This window comes from Erinaceus europaeus, chromosome 2, assembly GCF_950295315.1.
Source record: "Erinaceus europaeus chromosome 2, mEriEur2.1, whole genome shotgun sequence".
NCBI lineage: Eukaryota > Metazoa > Chordata > Mammalia > Eulipotyphla > Erinaceidae > Erinaceus > Erinaceus europaeus.
This window is the reverse complement of record NC_080163.1, coordinates 66178983-66198646: the sequence shown is the minus strand read 5'-3', so window position 1 is coordinate 66198646 and position 19664 is coordinate 66178983. Positions and strand designations below refer to the sequence as shown.

The window sequence follows — 19664 nt, the reverse complement described above, 5'->3', positions numbered from 1 at the left end:
GAGCCCCAGCGATAACCCTGGAGGCAAAAATTAATAAATAAATATTATTAAATGAAAGTTTTGGTTTTTTTTTTAAGGTGAAGGAAATGGCATAATGCTATTCAAAAAAAATTATATCTGAGGCTCTGTGGTCTTAGGTTCAATCCCTTGCACCATCATAAACCAGAGATGAGAAGTGTTCTAGTTTAAAAAAAAAAAAACTGTGAGAGGAAAAACTTGATTTTTCTCACAGTTCTGTAGGTCTCAGTGCTAGAGCTCTTTTTTTTTTTTTTTAATATTTATTTCCCTTTTGTTGCTCTTGTTGTATTATTGTTGTAGTTATTATTGTTGTTGTTATTGGTGTCGTTGTTGTTGGATAAGACAGAAGAAATGGGGAGAGGAGGGGTAGACAGAGAGGGGGAGAGAAAAATAGATACCTGCAGACCTGCTTCACCACCTGTGAAGCCCCTGTAGGTGGAGAGCCGGGAGTTCGAACTGGGATTCTTAGGCTGGTCCTTGGCGCTTTGCGGCACGCACACTTAACCCGCTGTGCTAGCGTCCGACTCCCGAGTGTTCTCTTCTTGTGACCTCTTCATATAGCCCTTCTTCTGGGATACGTCTTTTGGTAACACCAGCAAACGGAATTAGGGCCCCACCCTAACTGCCTCCTTTTCCCTTGTTGGCCTCATTCGGGTCGTTATCTCCAGATGTGGCTATGCAGAAGTCCAGGGTGACGAGACTTGAATCTTTTGGGGGAGCAGGGAAGCACAGTTCAGCTCATACTAGGATCCCCCCTTCCTATCTGGAAAGGCATTTATTTATACCAGAGTTCTTTAAGAAGAGTGAGGCAGTTACTCTCTGACTGCTCTGCTCAGGTTCATTCTGAGTTGTAAGGATATGAGGGAATAAGAGACTTGATCAATCCTTAGAATGATTCTCTTAGTGCAGCCCTGGGAGGTAGTGCAGTGGATGGAACATGAGCCACTCTCAAACACGAGGTCTGGAGTTTAATCCCCAGACCACATGTGTCAGAATGGTGTTCTGGTTCTCTCCTCTTTCTTTTCATACTCATGAATAAATCTCTTTTTAGAAAAAAAAAAATTTAGATGCTAGGTAGATAGCACAGTGGTTATGCAAAAGGCTTTCATGCCTGAGGTTCCATGATCCCAGGTTCAATCCGTCACTACCATAGACAGAGCTAAGAGCAGTGCTTTTGGTTAGAAGAAAAGAAAAAGGGAAGAGGAGGAAGAGAATCCAGTGCCTCTGTCCAATTTACCTTAGCAGGAGAAAACTCAATAAATTAAAGATGAATGGCTCTTTTAGTCATCTGATTCTGAAGTTCCCTGCAGGAATGTTTTTCTCCTGTTTAATTTTCAATATACATTTGGAAAATGTTGTATTGGGGCCAGGCGGTGGTACACCTGGTTAACTGCACACATTACAGTGCACAAGGTTCAAACCCCTGGTCCCCACTTGCAGGGGGAGAGCTTCATGAGTGGTGAAATAGAGCTGCAGGTGTCTCTCTGTCTCTTTCCTTCTCTATCTCCCCCCTTTCTTCTCAATTTCTGTCTATCCAGTAAATATACAGGGGCTGGGTGGTGGCACACCTGGCTGAGCGCGCATGTTACAATGCACAAGGACCCAGGTTCAAGCCCCCAGTCCCCACCTGCTAGGAGAAAGCTTTGCAAGTGGTGAAGAAGTGTTGCAGGTGTCTCTCTGTCTCTCCCTCTCTATCACCCACTTCCCTCTCGATTTCTGGCTGTAAATCCAGTAAATAAAGATAATTAAAAAAAGAAATATATATAAAGTATAAAAAAATAAAAAGAAGATGGTTGTCTTTGCATCACCATTATCATACACACACATACCCTTTAATTTTCAAATAAACTGGCCCGAGAGTGGGACTAGCTACCACCAAAAGGGCCATTTAGCACTCGTGGGTAACTAACTTCACAAGACTGCTAAGCCAAGGACTTAGTCAGTAGTAGAGTGCATGCTTTGCATGTGTGAAGCCCTAGGTTCAACCCTCCTGTCCATTGAAACATCCAGATTTTGGTTCTCTTTGCAGAAACAGAGAGGCCAGAGGTGAAGAAAAATCAGACTGAGCATGTTCTTTCTTCTCACCAAGAATTTCTCCTTGATAAATCTGCAGTGCTTGCTCATCACTTTGCCCAGCAAGAAAGACACCCTGGCACATATCTGTGTTTTTTGGTTGTTTTTTTTTTATTATTTTTATTTTTTATGTATTTATTCCCTTTTGTTGCTCTTGTTGTTTTATTGTTGTCATCGTTGTTGGGTAGGACAGAGAGAAATGGAGAGAGGAGGGGGAAGACAGAGAGGGGGAGAGAAAGATAGACACCTGCAGACCTGCTTCACGCTTGTGAAGTGACTCCCCTGCAGGTGGGGAGCTGGGAGCTTGAATCAGGATCCTTACGCTGGTCCTTGTGTTTTGCGCCATCTACGCCATCTACGCTTAACCCGCTGCACTACAGCCCGACTCCCCAAATATCTGTGTTTTTACCTCAGCTTCAACCAGAGCTGCTGGGGAGAGCGGATTTGAAAGTTGCCCAAAGTGTTTTGTACGTTTGAATCTGAGCTCGGACATTACAACCTCCCCCAGTCCTGTTGTGAAATGCTCTCCCTTTCCCTGGAATGGGAACAGCAGTTCTAGGAATTCTGTTCTTGTACTCTTGCTGGTCCTCACGTCCAAGTTCAGGGGAAGGAAGAATGCGCGGATGTTCTCTCCAGGGGAGGCCCAGGGAGGGGCCAGCTGGTGTCAGTTTACAGATGCCAATTCCAGGATTCCAGATACATTATAAACTGTAGTGTGGCACTGTAGAGAGACAGAAGGAATGGAAAATCGAGAGGGGCCGGGTGGTGGTGTACCCGGTAAAGCACACAAAGTACTGTGTGGAAGGACCTGGCTTTGAGCATCTGCTCCAGGTTCCTATCTTTTTTTTTTTCTCTCTCTCTATCTCCCCTTTCGTTCTCAATTTCTCTCTGTCCTATCAAATAAAAGAGGGAAGAAAGGAAAAAATGGCCACCAGGAGCAGTGGATTTGTATTGCTGATACCGAGCCCCAGTGATAACACTGGAGGTGGCAAAAAAGAGACAGAGGTCAAACCTCTACCCCACCCCATCCTTTTTTTTAAAATTTTTTAAAATATTTTATTTATTCCCTTTTGTTGCCCTTGTTGTTTTATTGTTGTAGTTATTATTGTTGTTGTCGTTGTTGGATAGGACAGAGAGAAATGGAGAGAGGAGGGGAAGACAGAGAGGAGGAGAGAAAGATAGACACCTGCAGACCTGCTTCACCGCCTGTGAAGCGACTCCCCTGCAGGTGGGGAGCCGGTGTTCGAACCGGGGTCCTTATGCCGGTCCTTGTGCTTTGCGCCACCTGCGCTTAACCCGCTGCGCTACAGCCCGACTCCCACCCCATCCTTTTTTAAAAAATATGTGTTTATTTATTCCCTTTTGTTGCCCTTGTCTTATTGTTGTAGTTATTATTGATATTGATGTCATCATTGTTGGATAGGACAGAGAGAAATGGAGAGAGGAGGGAAAGACAGAGAGGGGGAGAGAAAGACACCTGCAGACCTGCTTCACCACCTGTATCCTTACGAACCTGTATCCTTATGTGGTCCTTGCACTTTGCGCCATCTGCGCTTAACCCGCTGTGATACCGCCGGACTCCCGATAACTTCATACCTCCCATTATATATATATATATATATATATATATATATATATATATATATATATATATATATATACCAAATCACTGCTCAGCTCTGGCTTATGGTGGTACAGGGTAAGAAGCTGGGACCTCATAAGCTCAGGCTTGAAGTCTTTAGCTTAGCTATTATCCAGTCCCTCTGCCTGCTTGCTTTCTCTTTCTGTCTTTTTTTTTATTATTATTATTGGACAGAGACAGAAATTGAAGGGGGAGGGGAAGATAAAGAGGGAGAGAGACAGAAAGTCATCTGCAGCGCTGCTTCAACCACTTGTCAAGTTTTCCCCTTGCAGATGGGGACCAGGAGCTTGAACCTGTGTCCTTGAGCACTGTAATATGTGCGCTTCACCAGGTGTCCCACTGCCTGGCCTATTTCCTTCTTTCCTTCCTTTCTCCCTCCTTCCCTCCGTCCTTTCCTTCCTTCCTTCCTTCTTTTTCTTTTTTTCCTCCAGGGTTATTGCTGGGGCTCGGTGCCTGCACTACAAATCCACTACTCCTGGAGGCCAGTTTTTCTTTTGGATAGGACAGAGAGAAATCGAAAAAGGAGGGGGAAACAGAGAGGGAGAGAGAACGATAGACACCTGCAGACCTGCTTCACCGCTTGTGAAGTGACCCCCCCCCCCCCTTGCAGGTGGGGAACCAAGGGCTCGAACCGGGATCTTTATGCTTGGTACTATGTGCACGTAACTCAGTGTGCCACCACTCAGCCCCTTCTTTTAGATTTAATTTTTTTGTATACTTAATATGTGCCTATGAGAGAGAGTTATACATGACACAGAGAGATAAACCAAAATGCCTCTCTGGTACTTGTGACACCAGGGGTTGAACTGGGAACCTTAGACATGCATTTGCGCTATTTTTCCTGAATAGAATAGGCATCTTTCACAGGGAGCATCTTCTGACAGTCACTCAGAAGACTAACTAAAAGTCTTAAGGTTCCTGAAATTTCTCCAGTTGGCAGTTCTGGACAAGGCCTTCCTTGTCTGTCTTCTAATTTTTACATAAGCATGTGTGGTTTCTTTATCTTGTTATGACTTATTCAAGGAAAAGGAAGAAATAGCATCACTTTATCACATGAGATAAGACTCAGACCTTGGGAGCTAGGCAGTAGCGCAGCGAGTTAAGTGCACCTGGCGCAAAGGGCAAGGACCGGAGGAAGGATCCCGGTTCAAGCCCCAGGCTCCCCACCTGCAGGGGCGTTGCTTCACAGGTGGTGAAGCAGCTCTGCAGGTGTCTTTCTCTCCCCCTCTCTGTCTTCCCCTCCTCTCTCCATTTCTCTCTGTCCTATCCAACAGTGACGACATCAATAACAACAACATTAACAATAACTACAACAATAGAATAACAAGGGCAACAAAAGGGAAAAGAAATAAATGTAAAAATTTTTTTTTAAATATCTCATATATAAAAAAAAGACCCAGACCTCGTGGTTGAGAGTCCAACAAGTTATCCACTGTTTTTCCTCAGCCTCAGGTAATTTTTTTAAACAATATTTTATTTATTTATTCCCTTTTGTTGCCCTTGTTGTTTTATTGTTGTCATCGTTGTTGGATAGGACAGAGAGAAATGGAGAGAGGAGGTGAAGACAGAGAGGGGGAGAGAAAGATAGACAGACACCTGCAGACCTGCTTTACCGCCTGTGAAGCGACTTCCCTGCAGGTGGGGAGCCAGGGGCTCGAACTGGGATCCTTACACCCGTCCTTGTGCTTTGCACCATGTGCGCTTAACCCGCTGAGCTACCGCCCGACTCACTCCTCAGGTAATTTTTAAAATTTATTTATTAATGAACAGAGACAGAAGAATTGAGAGGGGAGGGGAAGTTAGAGAGGGAGAACCACCTGGCCCCTCAGGTAATTAAAAAAATGTATATTGATTTACCCTTTGTTTACAATACTATATGTGTTTTAGGAATTCAGCTTCATACCTCACACTATACCCACCACCATAGTTCTGGGGCTGTTCACCATATCAAATTGACCCTTTTTACTCATTCTTCCCTCCCCAATCCCCTCCCTTTCCCCTGTGGTAGCCGTGCATTTTTCTCAAAGTCAGCCTGGCTGATTTTATTTCATTTTGGTGCTAGGGCTTCATACCTGCACAGTTCCACAGCCTCGTTTTTAAATTTCAGATTGAGAGAGGAGAGATGCCACAACCCTGCTCCGCCAGTCATGAAGCTTCCCCAGCAAAGACTATGGGTGTGCTCCACCAATAATAAACCACCTGCAAAATATCTTACCTGGGTAGTGTACCTGCTTTGCCATGCATGTGACCCAGGTTGGAGGAAGCTTTAGTGTTGTGGTGTTTGTTTATTTTTTAATATTTATTTATTACCTTTTTGTTGCCCTTGTTGTTTTTATTGTTGTTATTATTGATGTCATTGTTGAATAGGACAGAGAGAAATGGAGAGAGGAGGGGAAGACAGAGAGGGGGAGAGAAAGATAGACACCTGCAGACCTGCTTCACCGCCTGTGAAGTGACTCCCCTGCAGGTGGGGAGCCGGGGGCTCGAACTGGGATCCTCACTCTGGTCCTTGCGCTTGGTGCCACGTGCGCTTAACCCGCTACGCTACTGCCTGACTCCCGGTGTTTTGTTTTTGTTTGAAATCTTACTGGGGAGAATAATGGTCTATAAGACATGAAGACCTGGATTTGAGCTACCGCCAGGAATGCCGCCTACAGTGGGGGAAGCTTTCCAAGGGGTGGAGCAGTGTAGTGGTGTCTCTTTGTCTCTCTCACCCTTTATGTAAAAGGAGAAAAAAAAATGTCCACCAGATGCAGGCCAGGAGGTGGGTGATGCAGTAGATAAAGCACTGGACTCTCGAGCATGAGGTCCTGAATTTGATCCCTGACTCTAGTGGTATTATGTGGGGGCAGCCTAGAGTGATACACGCTTCAGCGTGTATGGACACCGTATCTGCCAGTTGCACAGTGGCTTTTACATACCCTGGTATTCCCTATTATGTATGTTCATTTCCTGGTGTCCAGTTCTGGGCCCACATGCAGACCAAGTTCCCACCTCAAGAAGACTGCAGTGGTGTTGCAGTGGTGTCTTCTTGTTTCTACTTGACAACACGATACCCTGGTGTGTTGTATTCATTTCGCCTCATCTGCAGAAGGCTTGGGAATTTCCAGATTTCCATTTACTAAAAGAATCATGATGGATCCCATGAAGGAAAGGAAGGGAGGAAAAAGGAGTGACATGACCAAGCAGCTTCCCTAGGAATTTTTTTTTTTTTTTTTTTTTTAACCAGAGCACTGCTCAGCTCTGGCTTATGGTGGTACAGGGAATTGAACCTGGGACTTTGGAGCCTCAGACATGAGAGTTCCTTTGCATAGCCATTATGCTATCTCCCCCATCCTTCTAGGAAACATTTCTACTACACTGATAATCCGGTTCCTGCTCCTTACTGGCCACAAATGAGTCAGAGGTGGTTTGGCTTCCCTTGTCAGGTGACATCTGAGCAACAATGATTACTTTTTTTTGTTTGTTTTTCAGCTTCTGCCTGAGAGTGAGATCATTCCATATTCATCCTTCTGTTTCTGACTTATTTCACTTAACATGAATTTTTCAAGGACTATCCAAGATCGGCTGAAAATGGTAAAGTCATCATTTTTCACAGCTGAGTAGTAGTCCATTGTGTATATATACCACAACTTGCTCAGCCACTCATCTGTTGTTGGACCCCTGGGCTGCTTCCAGGTTTTGGCTATTACAAATTATGCTGCCAAGAACATGTGTGTACACAGATCTTTTTGGATGGATGTGTTGGGTTCCTTAGGATCTATCCCCAGGAGAGGAATTGCAGGATCATAGGGTAGGTCCATTTCTAGCCTTCTGAGAGTTCTCCAGACTGTTCTCCACAGAGATTGGACCAATTGACATTCCCACCAGCAGTGTAGGAGAGTTCCTTTGACCCCACACCCTCTCCAGCATTTGCTGCTGTTACCTTTTCTGATGTATGACATTCTCACAGGAGTGAAGTGGTATCTCATTGTTGTCTTTATTTGCATTTCTCTGACAATCAGAGAGTTGGAGCATTTTTTCATGTGTTTCTCGGCCTTTTGGATCTCTTCTGTGGTGAATATTTTGTCCATGTCCTCCCCCCATTTTTGGATGGGGTTATTTGTTGTCTTGTTGTTGAGTTTGGCAAGCTCTTTATATATGTTAGTTATTAGCCTCTTGTCTGATGTATGGCATGTAAAGATCTTCCATTCTGTGAGGGGTCTCTAGGTTTGGGTAGTGGCTTCTTTTGTTGTGTAAGAAGCTTTTTAATTTGATGTAGTCCCATAGGTTTATATTGCGTTAGTCTTCTTTGTAATTGGATTCGTTTCATTGAAGATGTCTTTAAAATTTATGCAGAAAAGAGTTCTGCCAATATTTTCTTCTAAGTATCTGATAGTTTCTGGTCTAACATCCAAGTCCTTGATCCACTTGGAATTTACTTTTGTATTTGGTGAAATACAGTGATTCAGTTTCATTCTTCTGCATGTTTCAACCCATTGTTTCCAACACCATTTGTTGAAGAGACTCTGCTTTCCCCATTTAATAGTCTGGGCCCCTTTGTCAAAGATTAGATGTCCATAGGTATGGGTCTTTTAACTTTTTAAATTAATTAATTATTGGATAGAGACAGAAAGAAATTGAGAAGGGAGGAGGAGATAAAGAGGGAAAGAGACAGAGAGACACCTCCATCTTTGAGCACTATAATGTGTGTACGAAACTAGATACCTCACTGCCCGGCCCCTTAGATTTTCCAGAGGGTCATGTTGAGTGGATGTTTGCACACGCATGTTCATAGTGGCATTCTTCACAGTACCCAGAAGTTAGAAGTAACCCAAGTGTCCCGGAAAAGTGACATGATCTACACCCTGCAGTGAAATGTTATTGAGCCCTGAAGGAGATTCCAAACCATGGTGCAAAATCAATGAGCCTTGAGGACATTCATTCTGTTAAGTGAAATAAGCCAGTGATAACACGTAGATATTGTATGATTCCACTTAGATGAGGAACCTATAGAGTCACCCAGTTTATAGAAACAGGAACTAGTGTAGTTGCCAGTGACAGAGGAAAAGGGGAATTGGGGAGTGATTTCCGTTTTCAAGACAAAAGAGTTCTGGAAATCGGTGGCACAACAATGTGAATTATTTTTATTTATTTATTTTTTTGCCTCTAGGGTTATTGCTGGGGCTTAGTGCCTGCACCATGAATCCACTGCTCCTGGAGGCCATTTTTCCCCCTTTTGTTGTCCTTGTTGTTGTAGCCTTGTTGTGGTCATTATTGTTGTTGATGTTGTTGTTGGATAGGACAGAGAGAAATGGAGAGAGGAGGGGAAGACAAAGAGGGTGAGAGAAAGATAGACACCTGCAGACCAGCTTCATCGCCTGGGAAGCAACTCCCCTGCAGGTGGGGAGCCGGGTGCTGGAACCGGGATCCTTATGTGACTCCTTGCGCTTTGCGTCACGTGTGCTTAACCCTGCGCTACGCCCGACTCCCGAATTTTTTTTTTTTAACACTACTTATCTCTGCAGTTAAAAATGATTACGGTGCTTTGTATGTTATGTCTATGTCTATCTTACCACAGTTGAAAAAAAAAAGTTGGGGGTTAAGCTGTTCCAGAAGCTCCTGACCTGACATCTTTCTTGAGACTATTGAGTTTCAGACTCTTGTTGCAAAGGGTTATTGCTGGAGCTCAGTACCTGCAAGACTCCGCTGCTCCCAGAAGCTTTCTCTGTCTCTCTGTCTGTCTCTCTCTTCTTGCTTGCTTTTTTTAGAAACATAGACACTGGGCACAGGGGTTTTTCCTCCTTTTATTTATTTGTTTATGTATATGTATAGTATGAGTCTTGCATACTACATAAGGGAATTGGGACAATAGCTAGTGACTTAATGATTACTTGAAAAATTCATTTAGTGGGAGTTGGAGGTAACACAGTGGGTTAAGCTCACGTGGTGCAAAGCTCAAGGACCAGCTTAAGGATCCAGGTTCGAGTCCCCGGCTCCCCACCTACAGGAGAGTCGCTTCACAGGCAGTGAAGCAGGTCTGCAGGTGTCTGTCTTTCTCTTGCCCTGTCTTCCCCATCTCTCTCCATTTCTCTCTGTCGTAACAATGACGACATCAGTAACAACAAAAATAATAACTACAACAATAATAAAAAACAAGGGCAACAAAGGGAAAATAAATATATTAAAATTTTTTAAAAATTCATTTAGTAATACTCAGCAACTTATTTGATAAGAATATACGAATTGCATACCCGCTGCAGTTATGTCACAATAGATAACCATTCTCACTGCTATTTCCTGGTGTGTTTTTCTTCTTTTTCTTTTTGCTAATTTTACTAGAGTAGTACAAATGAATTAAAGGCAGTATATGAACTGAAAAGGACTAGTGTGTGTGTGGTGTGTCATGGGAAGTGAGGGGAAAAAAATTTTAAAGCAGAGAGGAGAGAGGAAGGAACAAGGGAAGTAGAAAGTATAATAGTGTGCTGAGCACATAAAATATATATTAAAAATAGGTGTAGGGAGATCTGGGTGAGTGATGTGCAGACACCTACCATGATGAGATGAGAAGTTGTACCCATGTGTACTGTCTTATGAAACATGATTTCAGGGAGTCAGGCAGTGGGTTAAGCGCACGTGGCACAAAGCACAAGGACTGGCATAATGATCCCGGTTCAAGCCCCCAGCTCTCCACCTGCAGGGGAGTCGCTTCACAAGCGGTGAAGCAGGTCTGCAGGTGTCTATCTTTCTCTCCCCCCTCTGTCTTCCCCTTCTCTCTCCATTTCTCTCTGTCCTATCCAACAACAACGACAATAACTACAACAATAATAACTACAACAATAAAAAACAACAAGGGCAACAAAAGGAAATAAATAATTTTTTTTTAAAAAAAAACATGATTTCTCCAATAAAGTGATTCAAAAAAGAGAGAGACTTTGAGAAAGAAGCAGGAGAAAGAGCGACATTTGAAGCACTGCCTCACTGCCCATGAAGTTTCCCCCTGCAGGTGAGGACTGGGGGCTTGAACCTGAGTCCTTGCACACTGTAATGAGTATGCTCAAATATTAAATAGGTGTGCCACTGCCCTGCCCCCACCCTTTTTCTTTAAGCTAGAGAGTCAAAGACAAAGAGAGGACAGAGAGGGAAAGACACTGCCGCACTGCTCCATCACTCGTGGAACCTCCCCATGCGGTTGCTCCCGTATGGTAATTCAAGATCCTTGAGTAACCCCTAAGGAGGAAGCACCGAATTCTCTTGTCATCACCCACTGGGCTCACAGGCATGTCCATGGGCAACTCCAGCCCTTTGTATTACAGTGAGGAAAATTGAGTCCAGGCAGGACAGGTATAGAGTGGCAGAGGCACCTGTGGTTCAGTGTTCTTTGCATTAGCAGGGCCCCCCCCCCCCCCCAACCTTTAAGAAATGGGCCAGAAAAAATAGATCTTGTGGATAGTATGCTTGCTTTGTAGTGCTCAAAACCCAGCTTGGAGCCTGGTTCCCACTACATTAAAGGAAGTTGCAGTGGTGTGGTGTCTTTTGTCTGCCTCTGTCTTATTTTGAATCAACCTGGGCCAGTGAAACCCAGTGACAACAACCAAAAAATGGGGCCGGGCGGTGGCGTGTACTGGGTTAAGTGCACATAGAATGAAGCACAAGGATCCCAGTTCAGGCTCCCAGCTCCCCAACTGCAGGGGGGTAGCTTCACAAGCAGTGAAGCAGGTCTGCAGATGTCTCTGTTTCTCTCCTTCTCTATCTCCTCTCCCCTCTCAATTTCTCTCTGTCTTATCCAGTAAAGTGAAAAAAAAAATGGCTGCCAGGAACAGTGGATTTGTAGTGCTGCACTGTGATAATCTTGGAGGCAAGAAAGGAAGGAAGGAAGAGAGAGAGAGAGAGAAAGGAAGAGTGAAAGAGAGAGAGAGAGAAAGAAAGAAGCCCTGGGTGTACAGGACCAGTGACAACCAAAAAGAAGAAAAGAAGGAGTCAAGCATTAGCGCCAGCGGGTTAAGCGCACATGGAGCAAAGCAAGTACCGGCATAAGGATCCCGGAGCTCAGGCTCCCCACCTGCAGGGGAGTCGCTTCATAGGCAGTGAAGCAGGACTGCAGATGTCTATCTTTCTCTCCCCCTCTCTGTCTTCCCCTCCTCTCTCCATTTCTCTCTGTCCTATGCAACAACATTAATAACAACAATAATAACTACAGTAAAACAACAAGGGCAACAAAAAGGAATAAATAAATACAAAGAAAAAAAAATTAAAAAAAGAAGAAAACAAATTGGGGTAGATAGCATAATTGTTATGCAAAGAGACTCTCATGCCTGAGGTTTCCAGAGTCCCAGCTTCAATGACCCACGCTACCAAAAGCCAGAGCTGAGCAGTACTCTGGTAAAAAAAGAAAATTAGAAAACAAATCACTGAGCAGGCCCCCTGCTGCTCTCTCCTAAACTCCTAGCTGTGACCACCTCACTGCTATTGAAAGGATCACTGATGATTATGATAGAAACTGGGGGTGTGGGGGGTGGGGCTAAGTAGTGGCCCGCCTGATTGAGCACACACATTATAGTGCACAAGGACCCAGGTTCTAGCCCCTGGTCCCCACCTACACTTTCCCAAGTGGTGAAACAATGCTGTAGGTATCTTTATTTCCCCCTTCCCTCTCAATTTCTGTCTCTATCCAAAATAAGAAGATAAATATAATTGAAAGATACTAGTGAAGTCATTTAAGGAAAAATTTTGCCTACAATGGGATATCCAGAATATGGAGAAGTAATTCAGCTACAAGGTGACCAGTACAAAAACACAGGACAGGGAGTCAAGCACAGCAGGTTAAGCACAGGTGGTGCAAAGTAAGGACAGGCTTAAGGATCCTGAGTCCCCGGCTCCCTATCTGCAGGGGAGTCGCTTCACAAGCAGTGAAGCAGGTCTGTAGGTGTCTTTCTCTCCCTCCTCTGTCTTCCCCGCCTCTCTCCATTTCTCTCTGTCCTATCCAACAACAACGACATCAATAATAACTATAACAGGGCGAGGGTAGATAGCACAATGGTTATGCAAACAGACACAGGTTCAGTCTCCCACACCACCATAAGCCAGAGCTGATCAGTGCTCTGGTAATAATAATAATAATAATAGTAATAACTATAATAATAAAACAACAAGGGCAACAAAAGGGAATAAAAAAAAACAGGGCAGGCGGCAGGCTGTCGTACATACACCCTGTTGATATGTTATCAGGCACAAGGACCAAAATTCAAGCCCCTCTCCTCACCTCCAGGGGGAAAGCTTCATAAGCAGTGAAATAGGGCCACAGGTATCTCTCTGTCTCTTTCCCACTGTCTCCCCCTTCACTCTCAATTTCTCTGTCATATCAAGTAAAAAGAAAGTGGGTTGGGGGCGGGGCACTGACAGTGGTTGTCTTGATATGTTGTGCAGGCACCAAGCCCCAGTGATAACCCTGGTGGCGAAAACAACCAAGACAATTCCTCATAGAGACTAGGCAGGTGGGGCCAGGCAGTAGCCCGCCTGGTTAAGTGCCCACGTTATAGTGCACAAGGACACAGGTTCATTCAAGCCCCTTGTCCCCACTTGCAGGGGGAAAACTTCAAAGTAATGAAGTAGGGCTGCAGGTATCTTTTTTTTCTCTCCCCCCACCCCCATTTCTCTGTTTCTATCCAATAATAATAAGAAACTGGGCTGGCTAAAAACAACCAGCCGAAGGATCATAGGTTGTTTTTTATTTCCTTCCTTCTGTCCTTCCTTTCACCTTTATTTATTTCTTAATGGCAGGCAGGGAAGAACCAGAGCATGACCCTAACACCATGCAAGGATTAAACTAGAAACCTCCTATCCTGAGAGAGTTCAGTGCCTTATCCATTGTACCACCTCCCAGGCCACAGATCATAGGGTGTTTTTTGTTTTGTTTTGTTTTGTTTTGTTTTGTTTTGTTTTGTCTCTGAGAGAGAGAGAGAGATAGAGAGGGGAGGAGGGAAAAGGAGAGAGGCAGAGAATGAGCAAAAGAGTCCACCACAGCACCAAAGCTTCCTTCAATGCAGTGGGGAGTCAGACTTAAATCTGGGTCACCTGAATGGATGGCAAAGCAGGGCACTATCCAAGTGAGCTATTTCACTGACCCAGGTTCATAGTGTTATTGCTGGGGCTCAGTGCCTGCACTACAAATCCACTGCTCCTGGAAGACATTTCCTCCATTTGTGTTGTCCTTGTTTGTTTATTTATTTATTTATTTATTTATTTATTTAAGATTTTTATTATTTATGAGAAAAATAGGAGAGAGAAAGAACCAGACATCACTCTGGCACATGTGCTGCCGGGGATCGAACTTGGGACCTCATGCTTGAGAGTCCAAAGCTTTACCACGGTGCCACCTCCTGGACCACCCTTGTTATTATTGTCATTGTTGTTATTGCTATTATTGTTGTTGGATAAGACAGAGAGGGGGAGAGAAAGATAGACACCTGCAGACTTGCTTCACTGCTTGTGAAACAACCCCCCTGCAGGTGGGGAGGCAGAGGCTCAAACTGGGATATTTATGCCAGTCCTTGTGCTTCCTGCCAAGTGTGCTTAACCTGCTGCACTACCACCTGGTCCCCCGGCTCATAGGTCTTTAAGTACATTTTGCTCACTGGAACTTAAGTAGGCAATTCTTTGCAGTGAGTAAAATGCCCCTTCTGTCCCTTGTCACAGGCTAACCACCCTCACTGAAGTTTATATAATATAATCACTTCAGGTCAACTTTCAATTTGGACTGTTGAAATTTCTTCATGCAATAAATTCAGAAAGGAAGGGAGGGAGGATGTTAAGCTTTGAACTGCAGCCCACAGGGTGATGATGAGCAGGACACGTTCAGCATCATTGCTTGTCAGGCTTAGAGAGCAAGAATGGGCTACCCCCTCCATATGGTCAGCATCAGTCCAGGACAATACATGTGAACAAGCAAAAGCCAGGAAGCCTCTCTCACCACTTGTGCCCATCAGCACCTTGAACCAATCTAGCATCCGGAGCCAATCTCTTACTCCAAGCTCAGAGATGAGAGACATTCCTCTCATTACCAGAGGAGTAAATCAGACCAGAAGAGACACACATGCTGCTTTTCAGTGGGGTGACCCTGAACCCTATATGTTAGAAGGCAGTGAGCAAGCAATCTAAATAAAGAAATGAATCTGGGCTTTGGAATGCTCTCAAGCAAGGGAGCTATTTCAGGGTTATTGATAAGGAAGGGTAGCCCCTAAGTCATGGTTTCTAAGCTCAAATCATTCATCTTCTGCAGTGACATACTACTTGTACCTATAAAACTTCTCATGCCACTATGCCTTTTTTTTTTCTTTCTTTCTTTTTTTGCCTCCAAGGTTATCGCTGGGGCTCCATGCCTGCACTACAAATCCACTGCACCTGGTAGCCATTTTTTCCATTATTGGAAAGGACAGAGAGAAAGAACTGAGCAGTGCTCCAGTCTCTTATCTCTACCTCTCTTTCATTAAAAATAAACCATAAAATAAATTAAAAACAGAAATTAAGAATAATAAACACATTACCTTTTATTTCAGATATAGCATCATCTCATTTATAAACAATTATCTTACTAAATGGTGCTATTATATATTTTTGAAGCAGAAACTTGATAGCACTACCTTATATGGAAAACCAGATTCAGTTGCCATAAATAGATGTTATCTATAAAAAGAAATACAATGACAGCAAGCTGGCTTAAAATTCTAGCTAGATTCCTTTGCCTGTGGAAGGCTTTGAGCCTGAGGCCTGCTCTTTGTTGAATAGAAGCAATTAGCAAGTGTTTGGTAGGTGTTAAAGGTCTACCACACTTTGGTGCTTTAGAAATAATCAGAATTGGGAGTCCCTTGGTAGCACAGCTGGTTAAGCACTGACTAAGAATCCTGGTTGGAGGCCCCAGCTCCTAGCTTCACAAGTGGTAAAGCAGGTCCAAAGGTGTCTTTCTCTCCCCCTCTAAATAAAAGAAATAAGTTGGATTAAACTAGGACCAAGCACAATAACCTCTCTTTCTCACTAGTTCTTTTAAAATGGGTGACCACGCTGGATCTCGGATCCTGTCTTAGCAGTCTCCTGAGTAGGAGCTAGGCAGTGGCACACCCAGTAGAGCACACATGTTACAATACCCAGGCGTGAAAGCCCAGGCGTGAAAGGACGGACCCAGGCTGAAGCCCCAGGTCCCCACACTGTTGTGAAGCAGTGCTGGAGATGTCTTAATTTCTTTTTTTTTTTTTTTTAATATTTATTTATTTATTCCCTTTTGTTGCCCTTGTTGTTTTATTGTTGTAGTTGGATAGGACAGAGAAATGGAGAGAGGAGGGGAAGAGAAAGATAGACACCTGCAGATCTGCTTCACCTGTAGGTGGGGAGCCGGGACTCAAACTGGGATCCTTACACCAGTCCTTGCGCTTTGCATCACCTGCACTTAACTCACTGTGCTACCGCCCAGCTCCCAGATGTCTTGATTTCTATTTCCCCCTTCTTGATTTCTGTCTCTACCCATCCAATAAATAAAATATTTTTAAATATTTATTTATTGGTTTTGGATAGAAGCAGAGAAGTTGAGTGGGAAAGAGGAGATGGAAAAGGGGGGAGAGAGATCAGCACTGCTTCATTACTGGTGAAACTTCCCTCCTTACAGGTGGGGACTGAGAACTTGAACTTTGGTCCCCACTACAACAGGGAAGCTTCACCAGTGGTAAAGTAGTGCTGCAGCACTCTCTCTCTCTCTCTCTCTCTCTCTCTCTCTCTCTCATCTCCATCTGTATTTCTGTCTCCTCCTTCCCTTTAATCTCCTGAGGGTCAGGTGGTAACACACCTAGCAGAGCTCACACATCATGTGTGACAAGCCAGGTTCAAGCCTCCAGCCCCCACCTGCAGGGGAGCTGGTATCTCTTCCTACCTCCCTCTCTTCCTACCATCTATTTTTCTTTTTTTCTGAAAGCACAAGGACCAGCTTAAGGATCCCAGTTTAAGCCCCCGGCTCCCCGCCTACAGAGGGGTCACTTCACAGGCAGTGAGGCAAGTCTGCAGGTGTCTATCTTTCTCTCCCCCACTTTGTCTTCCCATCCCCTCTCCATTTATCTCTGTCCTATCCAACAACAACAATAAACAAAAGGGAAAAAATAGCCCAGAGACCCCTCACAGAATGGGAGATCTTTACATGCCATACATCAGACAAGAGGCTAATAACCAGAATACATAAAGAACTTGCAAATCTCAACAACAAGACAACAACAAATAACCCCATCCAAAAATGGGGGGAGGACATGGACAAAATATTCACCACAGAAGAGATCCAAAAGGCTGAGAAACACATGAAAAAATGCTCCAACTCTCTGATTGTCAGAGAAATGCAAATCAAGACAATAATGAGATACCACTTCACTCATGTGACAATGTCATACATCAGAAAAGGTAATAGCAGCAAATGCTGGAGAGGGTGTGGGGTCAAAGGAACTCTCCTACACTGCTGGTGGGAATGTCAATTGGTCCAACCTCTATGGAGAACAGTCTGAAGAACTCTCAGAAGGCTAGAAATGGACCTACCCTATGACCCTGCAATTCCTCTCCTGGGGATATACCCTAAGGAACCCAACACATCCATCCAAAAAGATCTGTGTACACACATGTTCTTGGCAGCACAATTTGTAATAGCCAAAACCTGGAAGCAACCCAGGTGTCCAACAACAGATGAGTGGCTGAGCAAGTTGTGGTATATATACACAATGGAATACTACTCAGCTGTAAAAAATGGTGACTTTACCATTTTCAGCCGATCTTGGATGGTCCTTGAAAAATTCATGTTAAGTGAAATAAGTCAGAAACCTGGGTCCTTGTGCATGGTGGTGACGTGTGCTCAACCAGGTATACCACGCCTGAGGAGAGCTCAGGGCACACATTCAGGAGAACTGGAAGTCAGGAGAGTCACAGTGGAACGGTATACTTCTTAAAAGGAAAAAAAAAAAAAAAGATATATTTGACAGGACAGAGCAATTGAGAAGGTATGGTGATGTAGAGAGGAGGAGAGAAAGACACTGTAGCACTGCTTCACCAATAGTGAACCCCCTCGCCCCCCCGCATGTGGGGCCTGGGAATTTGAACCCAGGTCCTGGGGCATCGTAATATGTATGCTCAACCAGGTACATGCCACCCAGCCCCAGGAGGGGGGGTACTTCTACCAGTGGAATGCCCGTTGTAACACGAGTAAGGGCACTTCAGAGAGGAGGCATTAATTAAAGTCTTGGGCTGCAAACAGGTGTCTCCTTGGTCCAGCATTTTGCAGGAAAGTACCCTGCCCGTGCTGCAGCCACACTTCAGAGAAGCAGGGAACCCTTTACATATGGGACACTGGAGGACTTTGTCTTTTTTTTTTTTTTTTTAATTTGCTTCCTCCCCCTTTTGTTGCCCTTGTTTTTGTTTTGTTTTGTTTTTTCAAAGTCTGCCTTTTTAAATTTTTTATTTATTTTTTATATATTTAAGAAAGGAGACATTAACAAAACGGTAGGATAAGAGGGGTACAGCTCCACACAATTCCCACAACCCGATCTCCGTATCTCATCCCCACCCCTGATAGCTTTCCCATTCTCTATCTCTCTGGGAGCATGGACCCGGGGTCGTTGTGGGTTGCAGAAGGTGGAAGGTCTGGCTTCTGTAATTGCTTCCCCGCTGAACATGGGCGTTGACTGGTCGATCCATACTCCCAGACTGCCTCTCTCTTTCCCTAGTAAGGTGGGTCTCTGGGGAAGCAGAGTTCCAGGACACATTGTTGGGGCTGTCAGTCTAAGAAAGTCTGGCCAGCATCATGCTGGCATCTGGAACCTGGTGGCTGAAAAGAGAGTTAACATACAAAGCCAAACAAATTGTTGAACGATCATGGACCTAAGGGCTGGAATAGTGCAGATGAAGTGTTGGGGGTATTCCCTGCAGGCTCTTGTGTACTTCTGCTTTCAGGTATATATTTTTCCCTGGTTTATGGGCACGTGTGAACATATGCTATATCTCAGGGGACCTGGACTATATCTAGGTTTGGGGACTTTATTGGGGAGTGGACCACCTGGAATAGAATTAGGGAATACTATGAAAAGAAAGGTCTCACCCGAGTGATGAAGCTGAAGGGTTGTCATTCCACACCTGAACCTTGTTTGTTTTTTGTTGTTGTATTATTGTTATTGTTGTCATTGCTGTCAGATAGGACAGAGAGAAATGGAGAGAGGAGGGGGACAGAAAGATAGACACCAGCAGACATGCTTCCTCGCCTGTGAAGGGACCCCTGTGCAGTTGAGGAGCCAGGGGCTGGAACCAGGATCCTTACCAGTCCTTGCGCTTGGCACCACGTGCGCTTAACCCGCTTTGCTACTGCCCAACCCCTGACTTTGTTGGATTTTTTTTTTACTTCATTTATTTGAGGGGGCCTGGTGGTGGCACACTTGGTTGAGCACACGTTAATATATTTACTTGATTTGATAGGACAGAGACATTTATAGGGAAGGGGAAAGAATGAGACACCTGCAGCATTGCTTCACCACTTGTGAATCTTCCCCATACACATAATCCCCTAGGTGGGGACCAGGAGCTTGAAACTAGATCCTGCAAACTGTGATTTGTGCACTTAACCAGCCCCTCCCAGCCTCCTGGAGTACTTTCTCAACAGCCCTGTCCTCTCTCAGGTACCAGGATCATCTATGACCGAAAGTTCCTGATGGAGTGTCGGAACTCGCCTGTGACCAAAACGCCCCCACGAGACCTGCCCACTATTCCTGGGGTCACAAGCCCTACCAGTGATGAACCCCCTACGGAAGCCAGCCCCAACCACCCACGCAACAGCCCAGAAGATAAGCCGGCAGGTGGTGAGTGTCTTGACATGGCCAGGCTCTCTCTTCAGAACGGAGTGTGTGAAGCCTGAGGGTCCTCTCTACCAGGGAGGATTCCCAGGAAG

General features: G+C 44.6%; 1 protein-coding gene across 1 annotated transcript in view; it reads left to right on the top strand.

The window, feature by feature from the left end:
- The window catches only part of EIF4EBP1 (eukaryotic translation initiation factor 4E binding protein 1), a 40224-nt gene that overhangs the window by 13622 nt on the left and 6938 nt on the right, over positions 1–19664 (top strand). Inside the window, exon 2 of the mRNA XM_007516697.3 lies at positions 19396–19575. Coding sequence (XP_007516759.1) covers positions 19396–19575 — 180 coding nt within the window. The remainder of the gene's footprint in view (positions 1–19395; positions 19576–19664) is intronic.